This window comes from Podarcis cretensis (genome assembly GCF_951804945.1).
Source record: "Podarcis cretensis genome assembly, chromosome: 6".
NCBI lineage: Eukaryota > Metazoa > Chordata > Lepidosauria > Squamata > Lacertidae > Podarcis > Podarcis cretensis.
In genome coordinates, this window is record NC_137175.1 from 78,266,304 (window position 1) to 78,278,701 (window position 12,398).

Genomic DNA, 12,398 nt, shown 5'->3' on the forward strand with positions numbered 1-12,398 from the left:
GTGTTCTCAAAGCTACTAACATGAGTTTGACCAAACTGCGGGAGGCAGTGGAAGACAGGAGTGCCTGGCATGCTCTGGTCCATGGGGTCACAAAGAGTCAGACACGACTAAACGACTAAACAACAACAACAACAACAACAAAGCACTAGCAACAGGGATGTTATTAAGTGGCTTACATTGCATACCCGGAGGTTTAACCAAAATCTTATTAAACAGATCTGAAAACATCCCTGAACTGTGCACATTAAGTGCAGGGATGGCTGTCTCAGGGTAAAAACAAAATAAAAAAATTCCTTCCAGTAGCACCTTAAAGACCAACTAAGTTAGTTCTTGGTATGAGCTTTCGTGTGCATGCACACTTCTTCTGAAGAAGTGTGCATGCACACGAAAGCTCATACCAAGAACTAACTTAGTTGGTCTTTAAGGTGCTACTGGAAGGAATTTTTTTATTTTGTTTTGACTATGGCAGACCAACACGGCTACCTATCTGTAACTGTCTCAGGGTAGTTATCCCATAGATCTATTCAAATTCTGAAAATTCTTTGGGAGGAGACATCATTCCTAGAGGTGGCTTGGATTCATTAAACCTTTTGCCACAACATACATTTTTTTAAAAAATGCATTTCCTTTGCACAGATGAAGTGCTGGCTCCCTGCTAACTGAAAGCCATCCTGAGGCTTTCCTCCCCAGTGAGAGCAAGTTCCCTTTCACCTGAATAGCGGCTAAAAAGTTAACTGGCACCCAAGTTAAAACTTTTCAGCACTGCTTAACCCAGGGATCTGAAATGTCAGTTTTAAAATGGGCACCTGACTTAAGGGAAATCCTGGTTAGGAGTAATGATTGTTAATCTCTTTGCCAGGGAATTGTGATGATAAGGGAGGGGAAATCAGCACCGGGGAGAGGCTGCAAGGAGGGAAGCAGGCCTTGTAGCATAACCAAGCCTATAATACTCCATTTCTTAAGTCCCTTTTGCCAAACTGTGGTTTAACTCATTTTCAATGGCGTTAAAATAGGCAAACATGGTGACAACAAAGTGCTCTGCAATTTAGAAACAGCAGAATACATTATTAGGTTTCCCAGTTGCACGCAACTCTTTATCCTGTTGAGAACGCTCCACAATTCCATTCTCCAAGCTTGCTGTGGCGACAGGCCAACCTCCCAGAGGTTCTCTTCCATCACGCTGAAATCTGGAGGAGAGAGAAGCTGCTTTGCCACTTTGAGCTTCCTTTGAAAACTCTCCCCAATAACTGGCATCCCATCTCCAAGATGAGAGGCAGTGCTCAGCCATCATCCACTGGCAGTTTGCCATCCAGATTTCTCTAATCATTTTAAAGCCATCTAAGTTGGTACCCGTCGCTACATCTTGTGGTAGCCATCACAGCATCTTCATACTGTATCTAAGTTTATTCCCTCTATCCTCTAACCACAGGATATATCAAAAGCAGCATGAAGTCTACATGAAAGTCTGATGGATCAGAAGTTAACTTATTCCCTTTACCACTTGGTTCAGAATACAGCTAAGAATTATTACTGATATTCACTAGAAATAGGCCCATCGTGCTTGTTTGTTTTTCCAGGGGGTACTCAAGGATTCGCAGTACTGGCACCACTTTTTGTTGTTAAAAAGTGTGGAACTTACTGTAACAATTTCATAGTGCGTACCAGCACCTATTTTTCTAGAAGAAGAAAGCACTGAATAGGCCAACTAAGATTTCTCTTGCTAAAATCTGCCAAATATCAATGCAGACATGCTCAGAAGCAAATGTGACGATTTACCTCCAATTTACCGAAGTCTTGTAAAGTTGCTGCCACCAAAGTCAATGCAAAAAGTTCCTACTACATCCAACATTAGTTGGTTTGGACTATAATTAACAAGTTCTGAGCTACAAACAGGGTGTTTCAATGAAAAGGCTCACAAATCCACCTACTTGAGCACATTTAATAAGTTAACTATAGCACCAACCAGTAATTACAAGCTAAACAAGAATTCAAAAGTCTGTTTGTGTTTACGGTTTGCCATCTGCTCAGAGAATCTGTTTCAAAGGGCTGTAAAACAATAAGGCCTATTAAGTTAATTTCCCTCCAAAATCTCATACTAATCTTCTTTTCAGCAGAGTTGTAAGCCTTCCTTTTAAAAGCATTGCTCTGTGTGTTGAACTTGTGCTAAACAGCTCCTACATAAATCATGATTTTAAATGCAAAACTATAAAATTATCATGCATTGTGTATTATATTAAGTTGTTCTAATTAAGAACAATGAGCTGCATTAGGGATTTTAGGTTTGTGTCATTCAAGGTAGTTTATAAGAGGTAACTTTTGCTCTCACATAATTGTCTTTTATTTTTAAGCATAATAAAGGCCTCACTCAATATACACAAAGGAGAAACTATGGAAACAATCTCGCAAAAAATAGGCATTTCTAATTTCCATGAGAATCAATGGAACTTAACCCCTTAACTGTTCATTTCCATTGTACTTTTGCCATAATTCTACCTTCAAACCTTATTTGAAATAAAATGGAACTGTCTGCAATAAAGGAGCAAAATTTGCCACCAGCTTCCTGCCACAGAAATTATTTTGTACTGAACACAATTAAAAATACGAATCTATATGTAAATATTAAGTACTGGGATAAATATAGGCATCTTATTTATGTTTCATGCCTCCTTTACCAAAGGAAACAGATTATCTCGAATCCTCCTCTCCAGATTCTGTCTGCCACACCTATTGTGAACACTTAACTAAGTTGTAGAATTTAGTTATATAAAATTGCTGATTTTACAAATAAGGATAAAGAAGTTATGTAAAAGTATGATCAATGAACAATGCTATACACATCAGAGAAACTAGGAAAGCTTTGAGGCATATTTCTCCTGTGATCAATACAACTTAAGCTCAGAAGAAAAGTTTGCCTTTTTACGCTAATCAGAATTATTTTAATCTATTAAATTACTTTATTTTCATTTATTGTTAAATAGCAGTGATTGTTGTAAACAGCCAGGCGACTTCATTTTAAACAAACCACCATCATTGGCTAAAAGTTTTCAACAGCAGTTTTGACCAAGTCCTAATAATAGTGAGTGATATCTGGCTAAGCCACAATAGAGTATGGCTGTTGAAATCCATGGATTTAAGTTAAGTCAGTGGGTCTACTCAGAAGATGACCGCTTAGCACATTCATTTGTTATTACCTGGCCATGGATTTAAGTTAAGTCAGTGGGTCTACTCAGAGGATGACCGCTTAGTACATTCATTTGTTATTACCTGGCCATGAAAATCCATCTACTTTGCATGTGTAAGAGAATGTGTTAAGTGGGGTGGGGGGGAATCAGGTTCTGCTGTCTTCAACAAAGACTTTCAGGAACGGTATTGCGATAACTACCATGGTTATCAGTTATGGACTAAATGAAATGTTTTTAAAATATAAGACTCAGATAGTATAGCTCCAGGCATGCACAGGACTGACTCCCTTGTAGGCCTCGTTCACAAGCACCTTGTAGAAAAAGGAAGCTCTGGATTGAGTAGGTACTGTATCACTCTCATTTTATGGAGGCAAAACAGGAGTACATCCTTGTCTATTGGTTGAATTCCTTTCCTCTGCGCAATGTCAGGAGTCTATTTTGTTCACACCAAGCACAAATGGATAATGAGACAAAGAGTGACTAAGAATACGCATCTGAATACCAATTCACTCAAAGCAACTATGAGATGGACACGATTTCAATAAGCTACTTTCATGCTGTTGTTATGAAGTTTACAGCACACAGGCCTTACCGTCTTCACAGACCACTGACCGGTACAGTTGAAAACAGAAAGAAACAGGGTATTATTTTCATGCTACCAAGCATTATTTAGGAAGATTTATATATATATATATATATATATATATATATATATATATATATATATATATCTGCATCTTTTACAGCCCAATCCTTTGCATATTCATTTGGGAATAATCCCCAGTGGGGCTTGATGCCAAGTAAGATTTTGTGTGTGATATTTTAACCTTAATTAATAGAACCCCATAAAGTTCCCAACATTTTAACTATTGTCTAAGGCACTGCAGAATTGAAGAGCAGCCACAATTCAAGTCATGGGATGACAGCCTATGGCTTGAAAAGGTGCAATACAGTATAATCTTGTTGAACTATTATTTCTTTAACGTATTTCTACATTGAAGGAAACGACAACAAAGCACACAGGAACACCACACAAAGCAGAAGCGTTTGACAATGGCAATGACCTGGTTAACTGTAAACAGAGTCTTGTTTAGCGAAGCTCCGGGAGCAAAACAGCAACGCTTTATGATGTTCTGAAACCCGGTTTTTCCTAGTTTCCACAGTTAGGTTTCATCTTTTTGGGCAAGTAGCTGGCCGGCCAACACAACTGTCATTAAGGTGGATATGGCTGATGTAAAGAAATGTCGTGGCCAAAGAAGTCCATCTTCTTAGGCAATCAGAGGACTTCCATCATCCTTGCTCAAAAACAGATTCAAGTTACCGGTAAGGCTCAAATGAATAGTTAGAGGAAACAACACTTTTGCAACTGAATAACTGGAAGACTATTTCCCAAAAGCCCATGTGAAAAATCTTCAACACTTTCTAATCAAAGTGATTCTAGATCAAAATATTTATTACTGGAGGCTATTATAGAGTAATACAGTGGTACCTCGGGTTAAGTACTTAATTCGTTCCGGAGGTCCATTCTTAACCTGAAACTGTTCTTAACCTGAAGCACCACTTTAGCTAATGGGTCCTCCTGCTGCCGCCGCACCGCCGGAGCCCGATTTCTGTTCTTATCCTGAAGCAAAGTTCTTAATCTGAAGCACTATTTCTGGGTTAGCGGAGTGTGTAACCTGAAGCGTATGTAACCCGAGGTACCACTGTAGTCTATAATTCTACATATGACTGTGTATACTTTATTATATACTCAAGCGTTACGAAACATATCATTTCTAAATCACCAATAAAAACGGGGAAAGGGTAAAAAGACATACACAGATTGATTCTGGGGCACGATATCTTTTTTAAAAAAGACACAGATGGCGTCTTATCTTATTCTGGCAGTATCCAATTTTGCTGAAAAGCACTGGGAAAAGCCTTCCTATTAAGGTTCTTAATTAGCAACCTTGTATTATGATGTGGTAACAGAAAATGCCAATGATTTGTTTTATAAATGACTCCATTTAAGGATGCTTGAAATATGGGTTAGAACAAGGAACTGTGAAACAATCAATTGTGAAAACTGCTTTGGACCATACCGAGCGATGAAAAGCCAAGGCTCAAAATTCTGTGCAATATCTTCTATCTATCCAAGCAGCATTTGGAGGTTTCCCCCCAAAACAGCACCCTTTTGTGCCACAATGAAAGAAAGCCACAACGAAGGCATAAGCCAAGGCACACCCAAAATATACATTGGAACCCAGTCTCAAAATTTGGAGCAACTACATGCTTTGTGACTAAGAGGGTGTACCACGTAATATGACCATATGGCAGAGCTGTAGACCAACTGCACTAAACATTGTAGGGCAATATTTGCCAATCTGGTGCCTCCCAGATGTCTCAGACTATAATCAGCCCCAAACAGGATGGCCTTAGTGGCTGGTGCTGATGAGAACTGGACTCCAAAACATCTGGAGGCTATCAGTTTTGCAAGTGCTGCTGTAGGTGATGCACCGATACAAATCTTTAGACTTGGGATCCCGGGGATTGCTCTCTATCCTAGCAATTATCCTTGGAAGTTATTGCTTGGCAAAACTAGATGAAATGCTAAGTCACTGTGATTAGGAAAGTTCATGGATCACACCATGATTACAGTTGAGTCTTGTGGTATAGGTTGGCTGTGTGGTATACAGGATTGCTCATTTAAAAAGTCATCGTGACTGCACACTTAAACTGGTTTTCTGAATCTGGTGATTATCTTATGAGGATGAGGGAAGAAAAGGAGTAGCTTTGTGCATAGAAATGTGTGATCTGCCCAATTTCTAGTTTTTCCCCCTCCCTCAAAGGGTAGAAAGATAACAGAAATCAAGCACACAATTTGTTCATTTGGCTACAACTTGGGTCAATTATGGGATCCTGTGTGTGTGTGTTTGTGTGTGTGTGTGTGTGTGTGTGTGTGTGAGAGAGAGAGAGAGAGAGAGAGAGAGAGAGAGAGAAGGAGGGAGAGGGAGAATTATTAAGTTCCAAACAAAAATAGCTCACAACTGGGGCCAATATCCAAACCAACACTTGCAGTATTTTTTGTCTCACTGGCAAACTGAAGCACTAAAAGGTCCCATGTGTAAAGATTTGGAAATTTTCCTTTAAAAAAAGTAATAAACAAACAATAAAAATATTTATCCATCATATCTAGCTTTGTGTGTCATGTCGTGATTTCTACCAAATGACATCTGCTACATTTCCCTCTGCTCTTTTGTATTAAATAAAAAACAAGGCATACAGCTGTATTTATTATTACATTTGGATGGACAATGTCAACAATTCAGACTTAAATGCCCATGAAGATTTCATTAGTTTTTATTTCTTTTCTGTATGCCCAGCTGCTGCTAGATGGGACTCCTGATGGATGAAGCAGAGAGCCGTTTAAGAGTTTATGATGTTCCAGCGTCTTGAGTAATATTTTATGCAGGCAGAAGAAGTTGAAATATTTTGCTTCTCAGGTTATCCATAAACCATTTCACTCTTGACTTCTACTAATATTTTTCTTTTTCCTTTTAAAAGCCTTTTAAAAAGCCTGTTAAAACACTAATGTACTAGAAAGTGGGGGGTTTTGCTGTCTGGTCTCTGACCGTAATAAAGATTGATTGATTGATTGATTGATTGATTGATTGACTGATTGATTGGGAGGCTTTGACAAATTTAGCCCCTACCAGCAAAACTATGGATTGGATCCTAAGATAACTTAAGAAAGGTCCTAGAATGAAAGTATCCCACCCTCTTCTTCCTCCTGCAGTAAGGTCTCACTGGAAGTTTGGAAGACCATCTTAAATATCGTAGGCAAGGCATGGAGTTGAGGGGCGAGGAAGAAGTGACAGGAAATCAAGACCAAATTGCAGCAATTATCCTCCCCACTTCCCCAAAGAGAGGCTTTTTGGAGGGCACATATGGTAGCAAGAGCAAGGAATGAACAGAAGCTTTCCATCCATTATTTTGCTTATATAGTATGAATAGTAAATTACACCAAGAGAAATAGCATCTTGCATGATAGTAACATCTTCTGTTTAACATGCAGTGCCTATTTATGCTCTTCTATATCAAGGAACCTCTTTTATACCTGCTCAGATATTACAAGTCACCGGAAGGCAGCAGAGCTCCAGCCCTCACAAACTGGTGCTCTACGTGTGAGGTGGGGCCATTGGTTCAAGACAATAGCCCGACTGCTTACATGAAGAACTAATCTAATCCCATTTTAATTATCGCCAAACAGCAGGCTTGCTTATGGGAATTTTGAAGACTAGTGAGCATGACGTAGCAGGCACCTATCGAGAATAGAAACAATCCCCTGAAATGCAAGACTCTCATCTGTGATAGATGGCTACTGAACCTCTGCTTAAAAACCTCAAAGGAAGGAGAGTCCACCACCTTCTGATGGAGTCCATTCGACTGTCAAGCAGCTCTCATTGTCAGAAAATCCTTCCTAATGTTTAGCTGGAATCTCCTTTCTTTTAATTCAAATCCACTGGAGCTGTAGAAAAAAAGTTCTTAGCTAGAAATCCCTAAGGATTGAACCTTGGGTTTTCTATATGTGCTCAGTCACACCCCTAAATTCCAGGGATTTTGTAAGAGGTCAGCTAAATTACAAATGGTCTCCAGGTCTACTTGTTTTTCCCTATAAGATTTTCCAGCCAATAGCATTCACACCAAAATCTCTATTTGCAGATTCTGGCAAGGAACTAGTGAGAGATAATACGTGTGCACTTCACAAGGCACCTCTGGCCTGAACTTGTTCCTTTAAACCAAAGGAAAAAAAGATTTGGTTGCATATTTCAAGGGATGCAACGTGACAGGCTAGTAACTGCTGGTAGTAATTTGATCAAATTTACAACATGATAAGAAAATGTTGAAATGAAATTTACCGTATTTTTCGCTCTATAAGACGCACCAGACCACAAGACGCACCTAGTTTTTGGAGGCAGAAAACAAGAAGAAAAAAATTCTGAATCCCAAAAGCCAGAACAGCAAGAGGGATCACTGCGCAACGAAAGCAGCAATCCCTCTTGCTGTTCTGGCTTCTGGGATAGCTGCACAGCCTGCATTCGCTCCATAAGACGCACACACATTTCTCCTTACTTTTTAGGAGGGAAAAAGTGAGTCTTATACAGCAAAAAATACGGTAATTTCAATCCCATCACCTTTTAATTTTCCATGACTATGCCAAAAAGAATTGGTAGCCACTTCCTCGTCTATAAGGAAGAAATAGTAACACATAATTGCAAATATATCCAGCAGGATCCATCGATAGGAGAAAGGAAGAACAAGTGCAACAGGAGCATTTTCAGCCAACTTCCAAAGCAGCTCATTGAGGATCAGATTCTGCTGCTGTGCTAACAAGTTATTATGCTAAGAATGGTCCTGATCATTAACACATGTTCTGTGTCCTGAGCATGGCTTGGCCTGTGCGCATTTGCATGTCTATGGATGTGCAATTTGAGCGTAAGATCTAATATTAGTGCAGAATCTGGCTAAATATCCAGTTCCATGGATTGTGAGGACATCCTGAAAACATATTAACTCCAGCTGTCTCCACTTCTTCCTTACCAACAAAAATAACCCTTGCCAAAATTACTTTCTCCCTTACCAAAAACGTATCCAAAACTCTGAATTTTGAGCACATAACAAGGTATGGAAATGTAATAAAATATAAGCAACTCTCAATTTTTGCAATAATAATAGTAATTGTAATATTAATTTTTTAATACCCCGTCCATCTGGCTGGGTTTCCCCAGCCACTCTGGCCGGCTTGCAGAATATATAAAACATCATAAAGAATCAAACATTTAAAACTTCCTGATAAAGGGAATATATTGCAAATGCAGAATTAAGAATTCTGGGGCGTAGAGTTAAAATCTTTAGGAGCACAGATCAAACTGCTGAAAAGAGAAGTTACCATGCTGTGGTGCTCCAACTTAAAATCCACAAGTTAAGGAACTGCCTTCCCATAACAGAGAGAACTCCTCTAATCATTAACCGGCATTGCTTAGGATATCTATGGACTATGATCTGCTTCTCTAGAACAACATGCCCCAGCTAAGACTGGTATAAAGTATTAAACTGCAATCAAATTGGTGTGATTTTTCCTAATTATAATTTATATTGGCATATTTGTATATTGGCAAATGCATTCAGCTTCTGGTTATCAACAGCCAAAAAAAATCAATTTCTCATATACAAAAGACTGTATTTTATAGTCCTAAGGAGTTACTGCTGGTTCATTTATCATGACAAAATCATCAATGTTTGGCAGTCACTTGATCCCTAGAACAAATGCTACTTTGCAGAATATGCCAGAATAAATTAGTTAAGTATACTTCCTTGATTCTTCTCAAAAAGTGGCATTTAGCAGTTATCCAGGAATGGAATGCAGTTTAACCAAAAACAAAACCAACGAAAACCACCCAAAGCCCCCAAGAAAACAAATCTAAATTAAATGTTTTGAGTCAAAGTACATTGCATGAAAAATCATACTACATTGAAATAAATTTTTTAAAAAACATTTTAGGTATATGTACTCCTATCAGTTAAACTGGCTTACTTTTCTGAAATACTTCCCCCAATAAACTGTGTTTTAAATCGGCCGATGCAATCTGTCATCTACGACACGAAACGGCCTGCAGAGACTTGCAGAAGATGCCTTAACATACTGGTTAAATTAACAATTTGAGCCATTTACTAACATGCTTTTTAAAAAACAAACGAACAACAAAACCCATATGCTCTGATAATGGGGCATTGTCAGTGGGTGCATGTGCAGAATGTTGACTAGGAAAGAACTGAACTCAAATGCCCACTAGGGGGCCAGTTCATAAAAGATAAGGAAAAATAACCCTGTGGTTCTGCCTTGCGCCTGAGCTCTGCTGCACACACTACAAGAAAGAACAAATATTATAGAAATTTCAAAAGGTCTGAGCTACCTTTTAGTGGATTTAGCAGTTAATGGCTGTGGCATTTAGGAACAGAATGAAACTTTTCAAAGTTCATCTGGCCCCTTACTGGTTTTGCTGAGAGAGGAATAACGCTGTTACATTTGTGGTCTGTATATGCTTTTTGTTATTTATTTAATTTTAATTATTATTTCTGGTTTAAAAAAAGATTAAAACTTACACCGATATATTTGCTAGGTAGTGTTAATTATCGCTATCATTATGAAACTGTGACTGCGAACGTTGATTTTGTGATACGCTGTTGCTCTTCATCCAACTGTAAGCTGCTCTTATAGTGTGTGCTTTTTCTGGAATTGGCAGCTTGCAAATAAATTGACAATGTGTTGATGAAATCCACATACCGATGTTAGAAGGCAGCCCTATATCAGGAGGCTTTTAACACTTGATGTTTTTAGACAAGCTGTAAGCCGCCCAGAGTGGCTGGGGAAACCCTGACAGATGGGAGGGGTGTAAATAATAAAATTATTATTATTATCATTAGAAAAAAGAGCAAACTAATTATTGTTCTGTTCTTTAAAATGGCCTGGCTTCTCCTTCCCCCAAACATATTATGCATTAAACACAGTCATGGCTGCGAATGAGAAAATTGTGAGAACACGGACCCAGCACCCTTCGAAGAGCCAGCTATTCTGAACAAGGAGCTACAAAGCACAATGACCTCTGATAGGATCTTCAGCCTTATGATGAGGGTGGAGAAGACTGGGAAAAGCCACACACCACAAGCACACTGCTCATAGCACTATCATGCACCTAAAACCCGTCATAAAACTTACCCCTCTTTTGAGGCTTCTGAAAGAAGAAATTCTGGGCTTCCCTGTTTTTATCTCACTCATGCAATAATGGACTTGTTCAATCGAGCATAAGGAATACTGGGAACCATTAGAAGTACTGGACGTGTATAAACTAGTAGGGGTAAGGGGAGGGGACTGCGGCTGATGCGGAAATAAAGAAAGGAACAGATAAGGCAAACATTGAACTGAAAATTCTGTCTCCCCCCCCCCCTTCTGTCTCCCCCCACCCCATAACAACCACCATCAGATATTATAATCAGAAAGCTGACGGCATAATAAATGTGTTGGGTCTTTAAGGTATCACAAGGCTCTCTGCTGTTTTCACCATCAGAAATATACAACACAGTAAGAAAATTAAAAAGTAAGAGAGGGAGAATATTTAAGTTACGATGTTAAAATGGTTTAAAATGTCCTTTTACATGCGAGTTTCGAAACAACACCAAGAACCACCCTTCAGATAACACACATTGCTGAAAGATAACAGGCTTTAGATTTATTTGTTTTACATCTAAGAACTTTTTGAAAGAATAAAAACATATCCCCTACAAAAAAAAGCACCCCAGTAAAATTTATTCTAAGTCTTCTAATGTTAAAATTCTTATATCCTCAAATCGTATGGGCAGAAAGGAAGACTTAAGGAATGGCATTCATAAGGTAATGGAGATGTACAGCACAGCTGGAAAAGGAAGGTTATTCCGTTCTCATGTGTTCTACACAATTTTTTCACACACTGCATGAAATTTTAATTAGTGTTGTTTTTAAAAAAGAATATTACTTATGTTATTTGTTGCTCTCTATACTAAGAACTTCTGCAAAGGTAAGGTGCAATTTGCCTTCACATCATTATTCTTTCATTATGTCCAAAGCAATATTATCACCTGCTTTGCTTTAACCTTCAAGTGCCTTTCAATATCTTTAAACTGACCTGCCAAAACCATGCGCTTCGAATGGAAACATCAGTTTCTAAAATTGCACATTACAGGCAGGATGCAAGTTCCTCCAGTACCTAAAACAATTAAATGGACCACAGCCAAAAGGCGGCTGAATCTCTGATATTAAAGAGATGATTGACACACCCATCAGAATCAACTGATCTGATCTCCCTCCAGTTTCAACACAATAGCAAAACTCCAACATATACAGAGGATACACAAGCCACAGAGGATGCTATTACTGGTCAAAATAGTTGCAGCAGGTTCCTTCGCAAGACCTGCGCGTGAGTATTGGTGGAACATGTTACCAGGAGTTTGCAGTTCCTGGTCACTAACTACTGTTGTAATTGCTCCAGCAAAGCCAGCAGCTAAGTTACTGTGCGGCATTTTGCTACCCCAGTTGTACTGGTTTCCTGTGCTGCTAGAATACTATAGCTGAGGTGGAGCAAAACAGACATATAATACCAAAAACCAAGTTCCTAAATGGACAGTTGGGGCTATGCAAACTGT

At 38.8% G+C, this 12,398-nt stretch overlaps 1 protein-coding gene across 5 annotated transcripts in view; it reads right to left on the reverse strand.

Annotated features, from left to right (window-relative positions):
- Positions 1–12,398, reverse strand: part of FNBP1L (formin binding protein 1 like) — a 78,635-nt gene that overhangs the window by 13,480 nt on the left and 52,757 nt on the right. The window contains exons 10-11 of one of the 5 annotated variants that reach the window (XM_079981498.1): positions 10,939–11,097; positions 3,775–3,789 (exon numbers count right to left, since the gene is read on the reverse strand). The exons of the other annotated variants lie outside the window; for them this stretch is intronic. Of the exons in view, the coding sequence (XP_079837624.1) occupies positions 3,775–3,789; positions 10,939–11,097 (174 nt within the window). The remainder of the gene's footprint in view (positions 1–3,774; positions 3,790–10,938; positions 11,098–12,398) is intronic. 5 annotated transcript variants of the gene reach the window in all.